This window comes from Trachurus japonicus, chromosome 6, assembly GCF_045865225.1.
Source record: "Trachurus japonicus isolate A0001 chromosome 6, Traja_1.0".
Taxonomy (NCBI): domain Eukaryota; kingdom Metazoa; phylum Chordata; class Actinopteri; order Carangiformes; family Carangidae; genus Trachurus; species Trachurus japonicus.
In genome coordinates, this window is record NC_140912.1 from 35,957,120 (window position 1) to 35,975,528 (window position 18,409).

At 43.3% G+C, this 18,409-nt stretch overlaps 3 protein-coding genes across 3 annotated transcripts in view; 2 read left to right on the forward strand and 1 right to left on the reverse strand.

Annotated features, from left to right (window-relative positions):
• The window catches only part of LOC146986587 (protein NLRC3-like), a 52,306-nt gene extending 35,468 nt beyond the window's left edge, over positions 1-16,838 (forward strand). Inside the window, exons 2-5 of the mRNA XM_085780409.1 lie at positions 4,036-4,185; positions 11,073-11,252; positions 14,514-14,746; positions 14,965-16,838. Coding sequence (XP_085636535.1) covers positions 4,036-4,185; positions 11,073-11,252; positions 14,514-14,746; positions 14,965-16,838 — 2,437 coding nt within the window. The remainder of the gene's footprint in view (positions 1-4,035; positions 4,186-11,072; positions 11,253-14,513; positions 14,747-14,964) is intronic.
• The window catches only part of LOC146986584 (uncharacterized), a 387,075-nt gene that overhangs the window by 60,144 nt on the left and 308,522 nt on the right, over positions 1-18,409 (forward strand). The window lies entirely within an intron of this gene.
• LOC146986588 (uncharacterized) lies at positions 7,174-9,091 on the reverse strand. Its single transcript, XM_085780293.1, has 2 exons — positions 8,699-9,091; positions 7,174-8,653 (listed from the first exon to the last, which is right to left on the reverse strand). Exons 1-2 carry the CDS (start codon positions 9,089-9,091, stop codon positions 8,162-8,164), a joined length of 885 nt encoding a protein of 294 aa, XP_085636419.1. The 3' UTR covers positions 7,174-8,161.

The window sequence follows — 18,409 nt, forward strand, 5'->3', positions numbered from 1 at the left end:
TATCTCAAAAGCTCCACTTGCTGTGGCCAACGGTCTTCTCTATCTATCTGTTCACTTTGGGGAGACCAGAAATAGAATGGTTTCTGATCAGGCCAGTTAACATGTAGTTTTTCACAATAGGTGTTGCATTGTTTGGAGACAGCCTGTAGCTTTCCAGTAGCTAGTAGAAAGGCTATCTTGGACTCAAATGGAAGCTTATGAATTAAGGAATTTTTCTATATACATGCTAAGCATAGATATTCTCCATAAAGTGCTGAAAAATAATAATTTTCATGAGAATTTGTCAGGCGAACAGTACTTTTTTTGGTCTTTTTTGGGATGTTGAGGGTGATATCTTAAAATTGAGTTGCAACAAACCCCAGAATGTTTTTTTCATGCCTCCCCCTATGTGTCAAGATACTCTCTGCCAAATTTTATAGTTGTATGACTATTTATGCCATTGTAGTACCTAAATATTTGCATTTACATCATTTCGCCAGCAAAATGACCCCAGAAAGGGGTTTTGGCCCCCTGTAGCTTTCCAGCAGCTAGTTGACCGGGTTGTCCACCCAGGTTTTAATCCTTGAAGTTCCTAGATATCATTTCTGGTGTCAAACCTTTTACAACGCTCCGTGTCCGTTTTTTTGCTTTGCCCCCTGGGTACAATGGTACATTTCAAAAGACCATTTAGGCAATGACACATACATTCAGCAAACCAAACAACTTCGTCTCACACAGGTCTGAAAGTCTGGGAGAAAAAATGAGTTTTGAGAGAGAACTTAAAAATCTCCAGAGTCTCTGACGACTGGATATGCTGTGGTAAACTGTTCCACAGCTCAGGTTCAACCACTGCCAACGCTCCATCGCCTCTAGTTTTCAGCCTGCTTTGAGGCACATCCAGATTTATTTCATTTTTGATCAGATCTCTGATTGGTCTGTGAACATGTATGAGTTCTGCTAAGTACACAGGGGTCATACCGTTCAAATCGGACAGGAAGCCGTGCAGAGAGGCCAGAACTGCACTGTAACCCTTTTCTGTAAATTTACAGTAAAATCTGAGCAGTATTTTACTGTAAAACTGTTATACAGTATCATACTGTAAACTGCAATGCAATCTGGGAGAAAAAAATGTGATTACAGCACTTTAAGAGAAGGCCCTTTTTTTTACAGGATTACTGTAAACAGCAGAGCATTGTGGGAAGGTGAAAAGTGTGGGAAAAATAAATTTGAAAATCAACAGTTGACAGTTTTTTTGCAGCTTGTGTGTGAGCAGTCACAGGAAGGCTACCTGCTCACCTCTGATGTCTGGAGCTGTCCACTGAGTAAGTTCACATAAATTTATCTTTTTTTCCGGACTTAGGAGAAGGTTTGGATTTTTTTTCCAGTTGAATTTTCTGTCATTTAGAACCGTGTTTGGACAAAGTTGTTGAATCTTTTCATTTTCAGTTAGCTAGCTCAATTTTCATTCAAGCTTAGCTGAAATTATAGAGCATAGCATTGTGTAACCCTGTTTAAACAACACGATTTTACTGGCAGAACTGGTCTAACTTATGCCTGGAGTAGCTAACGTTAGCACGAATAGCCTGCAGGTATTTTTCGTACTCGTTTAAAAAATAGAAAAAATCTCCACAGAAAAATCTCTGTGAAGAGGCAAAACTAACTGAAAAAAGATCGCCTCCGGAGCATGCATTTCATGCAGGCGCGCTGTCCGCTGTGTCAGTGCTGAAATTTGAATGACAGCACTGCTCGTGAGAGAGACAGTGACATTTTTTTTATTTAGTCATTGACTTTGACTTTTTTTTTCTCCACCGGTTTCTGCACGTGGGTCCTCTGGCTTCTGCCACAAGTTGCAGCTGACCTAACAATAGAACGGTGCTACACTGAACAGGATTTTTCTTTTTAATTATTACGGTATTATTATTACTCCACTTTTTTAGCCGTTTAAAAATATATCTGTTTATGTTGGTGAAATCGCCGTGATGAGAAAAAACGTTGTTAAGAGTAACGGATAATCCATGTACTGATGCAACATTTTTCTCATTCTAGAGCCTGTGTCCATTCTGCAAGGCAGACGTCCGCTTTCAAGCAGTTCCTCGTCATCTCCTCGCCGTGTCCGTGAGTTCGAGTGGCCAGAAAAAATGTACGTTTAGTCCAGGCATTTGTCCTGGCTGTTTTCTGCATTTCCTATATTACGGGATTATTAAAACAATTTGATGTTCCTGCCTCACAAATACAAATTGTCAGTGAGTTACCAAATGTCATTATGCACTGTAACTGAAATACATTTTTATTGCAATAAATATTTGAATTGAAAAATGAATACTGTCTTGCTGTCATTTCTTTATTATTATTATTATTATTATTATTATTATTATTATTATTATTATTATTATTATCATTAGTAGTAGTAGTAGTAGTAGTAGTAGTAGTAGTAGCCTATTACAGTAATATTCTGTAATCATCATTAAATACAGGATATCACTGTATATTCAAATACTGTAAATTTACAGTATTATACTGGCAGCAGCTTCGCCAGTATAATACTGTAAATTTACAGTATTTGAATTACAGTATTTTGCTGTAATTATAAGATACAGCAAATTGCTGTAATTTTACAGTATTATGCTGGTGAAGCTGCTGCCAGTATAATACTGTAAATTTACAGTGAAAAGTCTAACAGTGTGGGCTTATGTGCTCCTGTTTCTTTGTGTCTGTCAAAAGATGAGCAGCAGCGTTCTGCACAAGCTGCAGGCGTCGCTAAGAGCGCTGGTCTAAACCTACAGACAAGGAATTACAAGTCTGTGTCCTGGGCGGCAACATCAGAGGCTTCTACGTGTTTATATCTACGGTCAAAGTACTATGAGTGGTGGAGGTTAATGACTGGATCAAACAAGGAAGTGATTATAGTTTGTCCTCTGTGGATTTGGGTGTGTCTTTATTCTGTGTGTGTGTGTGTGTGTGTGTGTGTGTGTGTTTCTGGTTTCCCTCTCAGACTGACTGAAGTCCTGAAGATGAGTGGTAATGTAGAGAAACAGGAGGACAGATCAAAGTCTCTGAAGAATGACTGGTCCAAAGGAAAACCTCCACTCTTCAGTCCTGGACCTGGACCTGGACCTGGACCTGGACCTGGACCTGGACCTGGACCTGGACCTGGACCTGGACCTGGACCTGGACCTCCAGTGTCACGGTAAGAAACCAGATACAGACCTGTGTGCAGGGTTGAGAGAGTTACCATAAAAATGTAATCCAGTATAATTACAAATTACATGTTAAAATAATGTAATCACATAATTAAAGTAACATACTGGATTATGTTTAGTTTCTTTTGAATTACTTCAATACCAAACATGCAAATTAAGAATATCAGGCAGCCAGCATGCATCAATCCTCATTGATTAGATCACTCAAAGTCAAAAAGCACTGAGTATCCCATAAATGTCAAAATAGAACAATGGACAAAATCTAGACTTTCAAATCAGCATTTTGTCAACATTAGTCAGACCCGCCAGCACAGACCATGAGTCAGCAGTCAGTCAGAGTCCTGAAGCTGACAGGACGTCATGGAGGAAGAATAAAATAATAGTGGAGGTGGAAAACTGCAACATTTTATGACCAAACACATCTGCTCCACAAGAACAACAACAGCAGATCGACCTCAGAAAGGCAAAGTGACCTGTTGTTTACATTTCAGTCTCACTTTCTACACGGCTGTCATCAGGTCAGCTGGTAGTTCTCTGTGATCTTGTGATCTGGTCTCCAGCTGCTCTGGGATCTGCAGTGGGCCGTGGTTTGATCCCACAGTCGGAGCTAAACCTCCACCCAAATGGAGACAGTGTGTGGCTTTGGGCTCCACACAGATGGAGGCTACACAGGAGGTTGTGTCACGTCTTGGTCTGTTGTGGTGTTGTGTCCTACAGTGTCACTATGTGTGCACTGTGCACGTGTCTGCTGCATTGTACTATGTGTTTGATGTTAAAAATGTAATCCTGACTAGAAGTAATCCCCATTTTATCAGTGATCAATGTGATGTGAATAAAAACATGTTTGTGTTTGCAGAGGTCAGAACCACAGACTGAGAGCAGAGTCTCCAGGATCCATCTGTCTGTCCATGAAGAGTGACTGGTCCATGGGTAAACCTATTGACTTCAGACCTGGACCTGGACCTGGACCTGGACCTGGACCTGGACCTGGACCTGGACATCCAGAGTCACAGTAAGAAACCAGATACAGACCTGTGTGCAGGGTTGGGAGAGTTACCTTAAAAATGTAATCCAGTACAAATACAAATCACATGTTAAAATAATGTAATCACATAATTAAAGTAACATACTGGATTATGTTTAGTTACTTTTGGATTACTTCAATACCAAACATGCACATTTAGAATATCAGGCAGCCAGCATGCATCAGTCCTCATCGATTAGATCACTCAAGTCAAAAGCACTGAGTATCCCATAAATGTCAAAATACAGCAATGGACAAACTCCAGATTGTAAAATCAGCATTTTGTCAACATTAGTCAGACCCGCCAGCACAGACCATGAGTCAGCAGTAGGGGCGGAGCTACGGGTGGGCAAGGCAAGGCAAGGCAAGGCAAGGCAAGGCAATTTTATTTGTATAGCCCGTTTTTACAAACAGTTTGTCTCAAAGGGCTTTACATGGCATCGTAACAACATCCTCTGTCCTTAGACCCTCACATCGACTGAGGAAAAACTCCATGGAAACCCTTTTAACAGGGAAAAGTCGGAGAAACCTCAGGGTGAGCAACAGAGGAGGGATCCCTCACCCAGGACGGACAGACGTGCAATAGATGTTGTTACAGACAAGAAAACAGTTTACAGTTTGTCACAGAATGTGCGAAATATGGAAATGTTAGCAGGAGTTGATGAAGGCAGTCTCTGGTGAGGGGAGGGGGGCGGGGGGGGGGGGCAGGGGGGGGGGGCGATGGGAGGGCTGGGTGGCAGATTGGTCCATGGGAAGGAAGGGGAGGCCGGTCTAACAGCAGGGGAAGGGGAGGGAGGGGGGGCGATGCAGGCGGCGGCTGGTGCAGAGAGATGGAGCTCCGGTGGATCTGCGGAAACACAGAGAGAGTGCGAGACACCAAGGCCAAACTACAAAGTACAGCAGAAAATGACAGTTCAAAAATATACTGAGGAGAGGAGAGGAGAGGAGAGGAGAGGAGAGGAGAGGAGAGGAGAGGAGAGAAGAGAAGAGGAGGAGAGGGCTCTGTGTAACCAGATGTGTCCCCAGCAGTCTAAGCCTATAGCAGCGTAGCTATAAAATGGTTCAGAGCTACCTGAACCAGCCCTAACTAAAAGCTCTGTCATAAAGGAAGGTCTTAAGTCTAGACTTAAATGTAGTTAGAGTGTCTGCCTCTTTGACCCATGGAGAGAGCTGGTTCCACAGTAAAGGAGCCCGGTAACTGAAGGCTCTACCTCCCAGTCTGTTTTTAGAGATACTGGGAGTCACTAACAGACCTGCATTCTGGGAGCGGAGTGCTCTGGTAGGACAGTAAGGAATGATTAGTTCTTTCAGATAGGTTGGAGCTTTATCATTAAGAGCCTTATAAGTCAGCAGAAGGATTTTGAAGTCTATTCTAAATCCTACAGGAAGCCAGTGGAGAGAAGCTAAGGTGGGAGAGATGTGCTCTCTCTTCCTAACTCCTGTCAAAACCCTCGCTGCGGCATTCTGGACCAGCTGGAGACTCTTTAGAGAGTTTTTCGGACATCCTGACAGGAGAGAGTTGCAGTAGTCTAGCCTAGAAGTGATAAATGCATGTACTAGTTTCTCAGCATCACTCTGGGAGAGGATATTCCTAATCTTAGTGATACTGCGCAGATGGAAGAAGGCGGTCCTAGTCACGTGCTTTATGTGGGAGTTAAAGGAAAGGTCCTGGTCAAAAATGACTCCAAGGTTCCTCGCGGTTGTACTCGGGGTCAGGGTGATGCCATCTAGAGTAGCGATCTGATTGGAGAACGTGTCCCTGAGATGTTTAGGTCCAAACACGATGACCTCAGTTTGATCTGAATTCAGTAGCAAGAAGTTAGAGGACATCCAGGATCTAATGTCTTTCAGACAGTCTTGCAGATTGATGAGGCGGCTTCTGTCATCTGGCTCCATGGACAAGTAGAGTTGCGTATCATCCGCATAACAGTGAAAATTGATTGAGTGCTTCCGGATGATGCCACCTAATGGGAGCATGTAAAGAATGAAGAGGATTGGCCCTAAGACTGAACCCTGCGGTACACCATACGTAACTCTGCTATACTCTGAGTGGTCGTTATTAACATTAACAAATTGAAACCTGTCAGATAAGTATGACTTAAACCATTTTAGGGCAGTTCCTTTAATCCCTATTTCATGATCTAGTCTCTGCAGCAGGATGCTGTGGTCGATGGTGTCGAATGCAGCACTGAGGTCCAAAAGTACAAGAACAGAGACGAGACCTCTGTCTGAAGCTATAAGAAGATCATTAGAGACTTTGACAAGTGCTGTTTCAGTGCTATGGTGTTCTCTGAATCCAGATTGGAAAGCTTCAAAGAGCACGTTGCTGTGCAGATGTTCATGTAGCTGCTCCAGGACAATCTTCTCAAGGATCTTAGAGATGTAAGGAAGGTTGGATATAGGCCGATAGTTGGCAAGGACATCTGGGTCAAGAGAAGGTTTTTTAAGTAAAGGGTTAATGACAGCCACCTTGAAGGCCTGTGGCACGTAGCCTGTGGCTAAGGAAAGATTGATTTGGTTCAGAAAAGAAATGTTAATTAAGGGGAAGACATCCTTAAGTAGTCTTGTCGGAACTGGATCCAGCAGACATGTGGCTGACTTGGAAGAAGTAATTGCAGAAGTTAAGTCTGATAGGTCGATGGGAGAGAAGCTGTCCAAGTGTGTACCAAGTCTGGGAGGTGCTTCTATGGGTATCGTAATCTGTGGGCCATTACTAGCAATTTTTGTTCTAATATTAACTATCTTTTCGGTAAAGAAAGTTAGGAAGTCGTTGCTGCTGAGAGTTGGAGGGATGGATGGCTCAACAACACTATGGTTCTTGGTCAGCCTGGCCACAGTGTTGAAAAGGAACCTGGGGTTGTTCTTATTCTTTTCTAGTAGTGCTATCCACAAGATAGTCCACCTGTGTGGGGGTGAAACCAGCATAACTGCCCATAGTATGGTTACAGAATGTGGTGAAGTAAGCATCACTGCCCATAATATGGTTACAGGATGTGGCAGCAAGCTCTGCTGGAATAAGCTCTTTAAATCTAGAAACAGCAGTGTCAGATAGACATCTACTGTAGCGGGATTTTTTCCCAGGTAGGATATAATTTGTTAAAGTAAATTCAAATGTTATTAAAGAATGGTCAGACAAGACGGGGTTCTGAGGAAGAACTGTGACATGGTCAGCTTCTATTCCATAAGTAAGTACTAAGTCAAGGATATGATTAAAAGTGTGAGTGGGTTTGTTTACCCTCTGAGAGAAGCCGACTGAATCCAAAAGTGACTTGAATGCAGTAGCCAGACAATCATCATCGACGTCCACATGAATGTTAAAGTCACCTACTATAATGACTTTGTCTGAGCTCATTGCTAAATTTGACAGAAAGTCAGGGAATTCTTCTAGAAACTCAGAATAAGGTGCAGGAGGACGATACACTACAGCAAGTAAGAGTGGTTTTTCTGCTTTCCAGTCTGGGTGAGAGAGGCTGACAGTAAGGCTTTCAAATGTATTATATGAACTATTATGTCTAGGGTTGATAATCAGATTTGACTGATAAATAGCAGCCACTCCTCCTCCTCGGCCTGTGTTACGAGGCACATGACAGTTAATGTAACTAGGAGGGGTAGATTCATTCAAACTAACATATTCATCTTGCTGCAACCAGGTCTCAGTGAGTGTTAATATGTCAATATGGTGACTTGTAATTAAGTCATTCACTAGGAGAGACTTGGATGGGAGAGAACGAATGTTGAGCAAACCACATTTAATAGTTCTATTAGTTTGGCTTGCTGGAGCAGTGGTTTTGATTTTAACTAAGTTGCTATAAACAACTCCTCTAGATTGGGGTTTAGGCTTAGACAGCCTCGAGGCAGACACAGTTTCTATAGGCTGGGTGGGTGACAACAAGAGGGACCCAGCAGAGGGGCGTGTTAAACTGCGGCTCTGCCTGCTGGTCTGAACTCTGGGTGCTTGTCAGGGATTAGCACGGCTAATAAAGTTCCCTATATTCCTAGATAGGAGGGATGCGCCATCCAGAGTAGGATGGACGCCATCTCTCCCAATCAGACCAGTCTTTCCCCAGAAGGAGGTCCAGTTATCTATGTAAGCCACGTCGTTATCTAAGCACCACCTAGACATCCAGCGATGGAATGAACGCATGCGACTAAACATATCGTCACTCACTAGGTTGGGCAGCGGGCCAGAGAAAATTACGGAGTCCGACATTGTCTTTGCAAAGTTGCACACCGAAGCCATATTAACCTTAGTTAACTCCGACTGGCGAAGCCGGGTGTCATTACCGCCGACATGGATTACAATCTTACTGTATTTAACCTTACGTTTACATGCCAGCAGCTTCAGATTAGCCTCAACGTCGCCCGCTCTGGCCCCTGGGATGCACTTTATGCTCGCTGGTTTCTCTACCTTCACGTACCGTAAAATGGAGCTGCCAATGACTAATGCCGACTTCACAGCGGGGCTGTGAGCAACAGAGTCGACATGTTGAGTTACGTTCTCAGCGGGTGTGTCGCTGAGTGGGGAAAAGCTGTTGGAGACGTGAAGGGGTTGGTGGGCCAACACGCGCTTATTGCGTCTATGTTTCCCTCGGTTTGTTGTCACCCAGCCGGACTGACTAGTTCCCGGCTGCACGGGGGCTGGGAGGGAACTGCTAGCGGCGGCTAGGCTAGGTGGCTCTGCACCGGCTAAGCTGGACTGTGAAGCTACTATAGCTGGACTAGCCTCCATGGTGCGGAGCCGGGACTCTAACTCGCTGAGCCTCGCCTCCAGAGCTACAAACAAGCTACACTTATTACACATACCATTACCACTAAAGGAGGCAGAGGAGTAGCTAAACATCTGACACTCAGAGCAGGAGAAGGAGACAGAGGAGGGAGGGGAAGCCATAGCTAGTATGTTAAGCTAACTAGCGGACCTGTGGCAAATACAACAAGTTGAATGGAGAAATACAAAGAGAGTCCTGTTAAGGACTTAAGTGACAGAAAGTTGTGTTAATGTAGCAAAACGTGGTGCACAATGGTGCTTAAAGTGATTAAATTAGCAGAACACTAGACGGAGGATTGAGAAAGTCTAACACAACACAGCAACAGTGCAGCAGGTACAGGCAGGAAATGACGTAACACGCTCACCGTAAGTCACGCAGTCACGCAGCCAGAGGGGCTAGTTGCCTGGATGGGCACAGGCTATCGCTCTGGACACAGGCCCATCCAGATTGACTGATTGCCCACCCACTGAGATTCATCCAAAAAAAACAAAAAATTTTTTTTTTTTTCAAAAAAAAAAAAAAAAAACTTTTTTTTTTTTTAGTAATAGCCTATATTTTTTAAATTTAATTTGCTTCAAAAGTTTGGTTGTGTTATTTGTTTCTTTTTCCTGAATATTAAGAATATAGACAAAAAATAAAAATGAACCGAATGTGTGTCGCGCGAGGACACACTGCCCGCGGAAGCGGAGCGGGAGCAGCGCGTCCTGGCAGGCGCTCATGGTCGCACAGGGAGCAGCTTCTCCTGCTCTCTCTGCTCCGGTCAAACACGACTCCACAGGTCTGTCTCTAGCTCTGTATGTATGGATGTGTGTGTGTGTGTGTGTGTGTGTGTGTGTGTGTGTGTGTGTGTGTGTGTGTGTGTGTGTGTGTGTGTGTGTGTGTGTCTTGTGTGCAGACGCAACTGACAAGTATTTATAGACAGACAAGCAACAACTTAATTAATCATCATTTAATTATTTTATTTTGAAAATTGACCGGATTCTCTCGCCTTTTCTGTGCCCGACTTCCTGTCTGGTACGATCTGGTCTATCCAGCTTGTAACCGCCACGTTCGTTCATTGGACGACCAGAGAATTCACCGATTTGCGCCGACATTATTGGGCTTATGCGCTCTCTCTCTCTCTCTCTCTCTCTCTCTGTGTGTGCGCATGCGTGTGTGTGTGTATATGTGTGTCTCTGTGTGTACACGTGTGCATGCACACTCACGTCCAGTCTGGCTACTTCACACACGCACGGCGCAGAAATTATTTTCCAGACTGGACAGAGTGGTTGTGGAAGAGGTGTATAGCCTACATGCAGGGGGAAAATATCAATATGATATCAAAAGAAAACAAAATCCGTTTCATAAAGCCAGTATTTAGGAGCAAACTAGTGTAAGTGCATCGGGGAAAAAACAGAGTCGCTGTGCTTTTCATGTAAAGTGCCGACGCGGACGATAAAATAATAGTGGAGGTGGAAAACAGCAACATTTTATGACCAAACACATCTGCTCCACAAGAACAACAACAGCAGATCAACCTCAGAAAGTTAAAGTGACCTGTTGTTTACATTTCAGTCTCACTTTCTACACGGCTGTCATCATCTCTGTCGCATCTCTCTCTCTTTCCTTTTTCAATTAAATTGTATTAAATTGTATTCTTTATTTTTATTTTTCTATTCTATTTATTACTGTATTGTATGTTGTGTTTTAAGCCGTGGGTCCGAAGACAATTTCATTATCCAGAATAATGACAATAAAGATACTCTGACTCTGACTCTGATCAGGTCAGCTGGTAGTCCTCTGTGATCTTGTGATCTGGTCTCCAGCTGCTCTGGGATCTGCAGTGGGCCGTGGTTTGATCCCACAGTCGGAGCTAAACCTCCACCCAAATGGAGACAGTGTGTGGCTTTGGGCTCCACACAGATGGAGGCTACACAGGAGGTGGTGTCACGTCTTGGTCTGTTGTGGTGTTGTGTCCTACAGTGTCACTATGCGTGTGCACTGTGCACATGTCTGCTGCATTGTACTATGTGTTTGATGTCAAAAATGTAATCCTGACTAGAAGTAATCCCCATTTTATCAGTGATCAATGGGATGTGAATAAAAACATGTTTGTGTTTGCAGAGGTCAGAACCACAGACTGAGAGCAGAGTCTCCAGGATCCATCTGTCTGTCCATGAAGAGTGACTGGTCCATGGGTAAACCTATTGACTTCAGACCTGGACCTGGACCTGGACCTGGACCTGGACCTGGACCTGGACCTGGACCTGGACCTGGACCTGGACCTGGACCTTCAGAGTCACAGTAAGAGACGGTTTCTACTGTAAACTGAGCTGAAGATGATTCAGTCATTAGACTCATGTGAAGGAAACAGAGAGAAACCAGGAACCAGATCCATCAGACTCTGAAGGTTCACAACAAACCTCAGAGACAGAAACATGCACACACACTCTGTCCATCAGACTGATGAAGCACAGCGTCCTCATGTTCCTGTGTCATCAGCCTCAGTCAGTGTGAACGTTGCTGCACCAACACTTTAATGATCCACACGTCTGAGCCTTTAAACTGAAGTCACAGTAGAGATTAAAGCAGCTGATACACACAGACTTTTATTTTGAAAAGCCAGGAACCAGACAGGAGTGATCAGTGTTTCCTGTTTCCTGTCTGTGACTGTCTGAGCTTCTCCACAACATGTAGTGAAGCTCAGGTGGAGCTGTTGAAGCTTCTGTTGTCAGCTTGTTTTAGAGTCCAGATTCAAGGTCAACAGATAAACAGAGACAGAAACCAGACCAGGTCAGGACCAGGTCTTCATTCAGCTCGTCTCTCTACACTCATCTTCCTCTACTTTCTCTCTCTCTTTTTTAATTTTATTTATTTAAAAGGGACAATACACATTAATGAACATTCGTATGTGTGCACAAATGTAAATGCGTCAGAGTTAGCAACTTGCTAATTTGCATCCGTAGTCCCTTGGCAGGTAACACACAAACAGACAGAAATGCACAAGAATTATACAGTGGTTCACAATCATATACACATTCATACCTATACATAAAGTGCATGTGATCTGTAAAGTGCCTGGTATAAAGTGCCAGTTTCTAAAGTGAAAGTGCAAGTTTAAATACATAAAGTGCAAGTTTAAATGGATGGATCCAGAATGTGATGGCCCGCACCCACCCCCGGGGATGGACCAAGACATTGGAGACTACGGTAGCAGCAGTTATATAAGTGCCATTCACACGCATACAGTTATGTTCATAATAATAGCAGTGTGTTTAAAAAGGTGAGTAAACCTCAAAATTCTTCAAATAAATTGTATTTTAAGGAACACAACTGCATTGGGGACACTGCACATTCTATTTCAAACCAAGAAAATTGGAAAAAGTAATTTAATTTGATAATATTTTACAGAAAGTCAAGAAATATAATGTTCAAAAAAATAGCAGTGTTGACATCTTCCTTTACACGCTTGCTGGTGTGTTTGGGGTCATTGTCTTGTTTGGGGTCATTTCCTCTTCAGTATACGGCAACATGACTACTTCCAGTATTCTGGTGTACTCAAACTGATCCATGATCCCTGGTATGCGATAAATAGGACCAACACCATAGTACGAGAAACATCCCCATATCATGATGCTTGCACCACCATGCTTCACCGTCTTCACTGTGTACTGTGGCTTGAATTCAGTGTTTGCAGGACGTCTGACCTGCAAACACTGGCCCTTAGACCCAAAAAGAACAATCTTACTGTCAGTCCACAAAATATTACGCCATTTCTTTTTAGGCCAGTCAATGTGTTATTTGGCAAATTGTAACCGCTTCATTACATGTATTATTTTTAACAATGGGACTTTGCGGGGGCTTCTTGCTGATAGCTTGGCTTCACATAGACGTTGTCTGATTGTTACAGTACTCACAGGCAATCTTAGATTTTCTTTGATCCTCCTGGAGCTGATCATTGGCTGAGCCTTTGCCATTTTGGTTATTCTCCGATCCCTTCGAATAGTCGTTTTTCTTTTTTTTCCTCGCCTTTCTGGTTTTGGCTGCCATTTTAAAGCGTTTGATATCATTTTAGCTGAACAGCCTATCATTTTCTGCACTTCTTTATAGGTTTTCCCCTCTTTTATTAATTTCTTAATCAAAGAATGCTCTTCTTCTTAACAGTGTCTTGAACAACCCATTTTACTCTGTTTTCCAAGGACAAATGCACAGCCAGCATATGCAGCATCAGTTGCCTTGATCCTTGAATAAGGGCCACCTGTTTAACACCTATTTTTTTTCACATAATCAATGACCTCAATAATTGAACCTGGCACTGCTATTTTTTTTTAAAACGCCCCTTTCAGTAAATGATTCAGTTTCACAGAATCAGCAGCATGCACGTCATGCCTGTTGGGTCTGTTGGTTTTCTATACCTTTACTAAACCTTCGAGAAAAAGTTGAAAAAAAAAAAGTTGAAATTCTGACAAAATCAGTGATTTATCTTGCAAGTGATGTCGGACTGCTATTATTTTGAACACAACTGTACTTACAGAGATATATTGCAATATAGAAAAATAAAACAAATGCAGTGCATGCATACATACGTATATGTAGGCATGCACTGCACAATAACAAGAAAACCAGACGAATGACCACACAAAAAAACAAGGCAAGTGCAGTGCACGCATACATACGTATATGTAGGTGCGCACTGCACAACAAAACAAAAATCATGACATCCAAAAGTATAGAGTAAGGCGGACGGACACAGAGCACGACACGTGTCGCGCTCCGTGAAGGTCCCGCCTAGTCATGATTACAGACTTGGTTTGTTTTAAGCCAGTTTTTGAAGTGGACCTTGAAAGTGTTATAAGTGGTGCTTTCCCTTATTGTGCACGGTAGATTATTCCAAATATTACAACCCTTAACCGATCTGGTGGTTCTGCAACTGGTAACTTTACATTTTATATATTCTTTCGACGAGGGAGGTGCAAGTCCATTGAGCGTTTTACAAACAGCACAAGCATACTTAAAAACTTAAAAATTTTCGAAGCTTAAGAGGTTGTGTTTCTCGAGGATATGACAATGGTGAAAGGGGATTGGTTTTCTGTCAAAAAAATGTAGTGCCCTTTTATATAATGATTCTATTGGTTTGATTATGGTTACCCCAGTGAGGGACCAGTTAGTAAAACAATATTCAATATGGGAAAAAATCATCGCATGCAAAAACATTCTAGCTGCATCTACTGTCAGCGATGGCCTGATCTGTTTAAAGTTAAATAAATTGAATTTAATTGTTTTGGAGATCTTTTTAACATGATTTTTGAAAGTAAGAGATGAGTCGAGAATGACTCCAAGATACTTGAATTCTTTTACCAGCTCAAGTTCCTCCCCTCTCAGAAATACATTTGATTGTGTGACCTTTACTGGTTGTTTGGAGAACATCATACATACAGTTTTTTTGGTGTTTAAAAGGAGAAAAAGTCCTCTGGTTACTGAAGCCCCGCCCCCTTGAGGTGGTTAACCAATCAGAGCTCAGATGTGGAGCTGTGACATGTTGTTGATCCAGAAATGTCTTGACAGGAGGAAGAGGAGTGGTGTCTCTGTGGACCAGCAGCTGTCCTGCTGTGGTCTCTGTCAGGACGTCCTGAAGGATCCAGTCTCCACCAGCTGTGGACACTGGTTCTGCAGACAGTGCTTCACCTCAGACTGGGACCAGTCTGGTTCTTCAGGACCCCCCTCCTGTCCCCAGTGTGGACAAAGACCCAGAACCAGAGGTGAGCTGCAGACAGCCAATCAGAGCAGCTGTGTACAAAGTGAGACTGAACATCTGTCTGCTGATGTGGTCATTTGTGAAACCAGGACCTGTTGTTTTCTCCAGAGTCATTGTTCCATCACACAGCACTGACATTTAAGATGATGATTCAAACATTCTCTTTGTTGTCTGTAGTTTTTCTGTAGCTGATGAAAATAATCTGATCAGATTGTCAGACTCTCTGTCTTCAGTCTGTCTCTGTCTCTTCTCTCTCAGCAGATCGTGGTCTGCAGGAGGTTTTAGATCAACATAAGATCAGTCTGAGGAGCAGATGTGAACGAGTGACTGAAGGAACTGAGGGAACAGGAAGTGGAACAGGAAGTGGAATCCTCCTCAACAGGATCTACACTGAGCTCTACATCACAGAGGGACAGAGTGAAGAGGTTAATACCCAACATGAGGTGAGACAGCTGGAGACAACGTCCAAGAAGAAGACCCTCCATGACACTACAATCAAGTGCAATGACATCTTTAAAGGTCACGTCTTTTACGATGTTTCTGACAAAATGAGACGTAAGCTCCCAAAATATTTGCATCTCCAACAGAGAGACAAAATGAAACAGAGACCCATCAGAGTGGTTCTGACCAACGGTGTCGCTGGCGTTGGAAAAACCTTCTCGGTGCAGAAGTTCACTCTGGACTGGGCCGAGGGCTTGGAGAACCAAGATGTCAGTCTGCTGGTTCTGCTTTCGTTCAGGGAGCTGAACCTGATCAGAGATCAGCGGTTGAGTCTTCTCAGGCTGCTCCATGTTTTCCATCCAACATTACAGAAGGTCACAGCAGAGCAGCTGGCTGTCTGTAAACTTCTCTTCATCTTTGACGGCCTGGATGAAAGCCGACTGTCACTGGACTTCAACAACAGGGAGGTTGTGTCTGATGTCACACAGACGTCATCAGTCAACGTGCTGCTGACAAACCTCATCCAGGGGAATCTGCTTCCCTCAGCTCTGGTCTGGATCACCTCCAGACCTGCAGCAGCCAATCAGATCCCTCCTACATGTGTTGACAGGGTAACAGAGGTCCGAGGCTTCACTGACGCCCAGATGGAGGAGTACTTCAGGAGGAGGTCCAGTGATGAAGATCTGTCCAGAAGAATCATCTCACACATCAAGACGTCCAGGACCCTCCACATCATGTGTCAAGTCCCAGTCTTCTGCTGGATCAGTGCTACAGTTCTGGAGCACATGTTGACCACAGACCAGAGAGGAGAGCTGCCCAAGACCACCACTGACCTGTTCTCACACTTCCTGCTGGTCCAGACAAAGAGGAAGAAGAACAAGTACGGTGAAGGACATGAGACGAGTCCACAGGAGCTGACGAAGGCCGACAGGGAAGTTCTTCTGAAGCTGGGGAGGCTGGCGTTTGAACAGCTGGAGGAAGGAAACATCATGTTCTACCAAGAAGACCTGGAGCAGTGTGGTCTGGATGTCACAGAGGCCTTGGTGAACTCAGGACTCTGTACTGAGATCTTCAAAAGAGAGAGTGTGATCTTCCAGAAAACAGTCTACTGCTTTGTTCATCTGAGTGTTCAGGAGTTTCTGGCTGCAGTCTACATGTCCCACTGTTTTACCAACAGGGACACAAAGGTCCTCAAGAAGTTCCTGGAAAAACAACATTTTATTTTAACCCTGGTTAACTTCCTGCAGGGAGCCATGCAGAAATCCCTCAGCAGTAAAAACGGTCACCTGGACCTGTTTGTTCGCTTCCTTCATGGCCTCTCTCTGGAGTCCAACCAGAGGCTGTTAGGAGGTCTGCTGGGCCAGACAGACAACAGTCCAGGAACCATCCAGAGAATCATCGACAACCTGAAGTGGATGAAGACTAATAAAATCTCTCCTGACAGAAGCATCAACATCTTCCACTGTCTGACGGAGATGAAGGACCAGTCAGTTCATCAGCAGATCCAACAGTTCCTCAAGTCAGAGAACAGATCAGAGGAGAAACTCTCTGAGATCCAGTGTTCAGCTCTGGGCTACATGCTGCAGATGTCAGAGCAGGTTCTGGACGAGTTCGACCTGGAGAAGTACAACACATCAACTCAGGGACGATGGAGACTGATCCCAGCTGTGAGGAACTGCAGAAAGGCTCGGTGAGTCCAGACATGATCAATATACTTATTGATCTGTAGTTTAGATAATACTTACCCTGGTGAAAAAAAAGTGTACTTTATTGTATTTCAAGTATATTTGTATTTTTGAATAGTATATTGAAAATGTAATTATACAAATTGTACTTTATATAAATATATAAAAATTACACTAACATCACACTTTCACGCTAACACTTTTAACACACTTGAAAATAATTATACTATATTACACTTTATAGAAATATATTAAAATAAAATATACTTAAAGTGAAATTTATGTGTAATTTCTAAAGTGTACTTATTTGAAATTTGTTTTCACACATACTTTTGATATATTTTAAAATGTATGCTAAAATTGTCATTGTAAAATACAATGATAACATATTTTGAAAGTATACATTTTAATATCAACACTGTAATATTAAGTTTGAGTGTATTTTAAGTTACATTTGAGTTTAATTATAAAGTGAAGTTATTTATGCTTGTAGCCTACTTCAGGACATTTTGGAAAGTGGTATTAGCCTATGCACCTAAACCCGTTTATTAAATTTTGTGCTGTGTGTTTGGCAAAAAAAAAAAAGATAGGCTACAACCTTACACGCATGAAATCACATGAAACAATACACTTAATTAACACTTAACAATCATCCACAAGAGCGTTGTAGAGTTGTTGGATTGTGTGTTTGATAGTCTCCGTAGCGGTAGCTGAGCAGCTCATGTCTCTGCCCCGCCGATCTAAAAACAGCTTGTAGGTTACCGTCAATTAGGGCCCGACCGATTTATCGGCGAGCCGATTAAATCGGCCGATTATAGCCCGTTTGAGAATATCGGTAGCCTAATCGGCCAAAACTCGCCGATTGTCGCCGATATTTTCAGAAATAAAATGCAGGGAATAAGACTTGGTTTTACTTTGAAAATGTTCCCCCATTTGAAAAGATCCCCCGACATTAGGTTATTTATCCTGTAGAGGGCGGATCCAACTGCCTCCACTAACCACCTCACAGCACAGCAGAGTGACTGATCTGCAGCAGGACACGCTCCGCCATAGTCAGTCACTCACACACATCACACAGCTTATTAACAACTTGATTAACTGTTAACTGTCTCAAAACCAGTGTTGCTGCTGGCTTTCTTTTTTTTTCTTCTTTTTTTTTTTACACCGCGGTCGGGTTGTGAATTAATTAATTAATGCTCGTGACTCCGGCCGTGTTGGGTCCGAGATTCAACAAGCCGGTCGGGTTTTACAGTTATTACCGGCAGTAGCTACGCCCGTTTATCAATAAACACAGTGGATGAGGAGGGTGAGTGACTGAGCTCAGGCTGTGTAGACTGGGGGGCGGCAGCGGTGCGGGTCTCTGACTGCAGCGGGACAATCATGTCTCTGCTCCGTGACACACTGAGCGCTGTGGGACCGGGGCTCGCGGCAGCACCCGCTAAACATTGAAAACAGCGGTGATACGCGCTTCCACGTCGAGATCAACAAACCAGAAACGTCTGGAACAACACTGGAAAAAGTCGCTTTTCAAAAAAAAAAAAAGAGAGAGCGAGAGAGAGAGAGAGAGAGAGAGAGAGAGA

Excerpts from the sequence above, each read along its gene's own strand:
- LOC146986588 (XM_085780293.1), bottom strand. The coding sequence starts at position 9,091 with ATGGCTTCCCCTCCCTCCTCTGTCTCCTTCTCCTGCTCTGAGTGTCAG. Across the intron at positions 8,654-8,698 it reads GCGACACACCCGCTGAGAAC|TCGGCATTAGTCATTGGCAG; the intron begins GTAACTCAACAT and ends CCCGCTGTGAAG.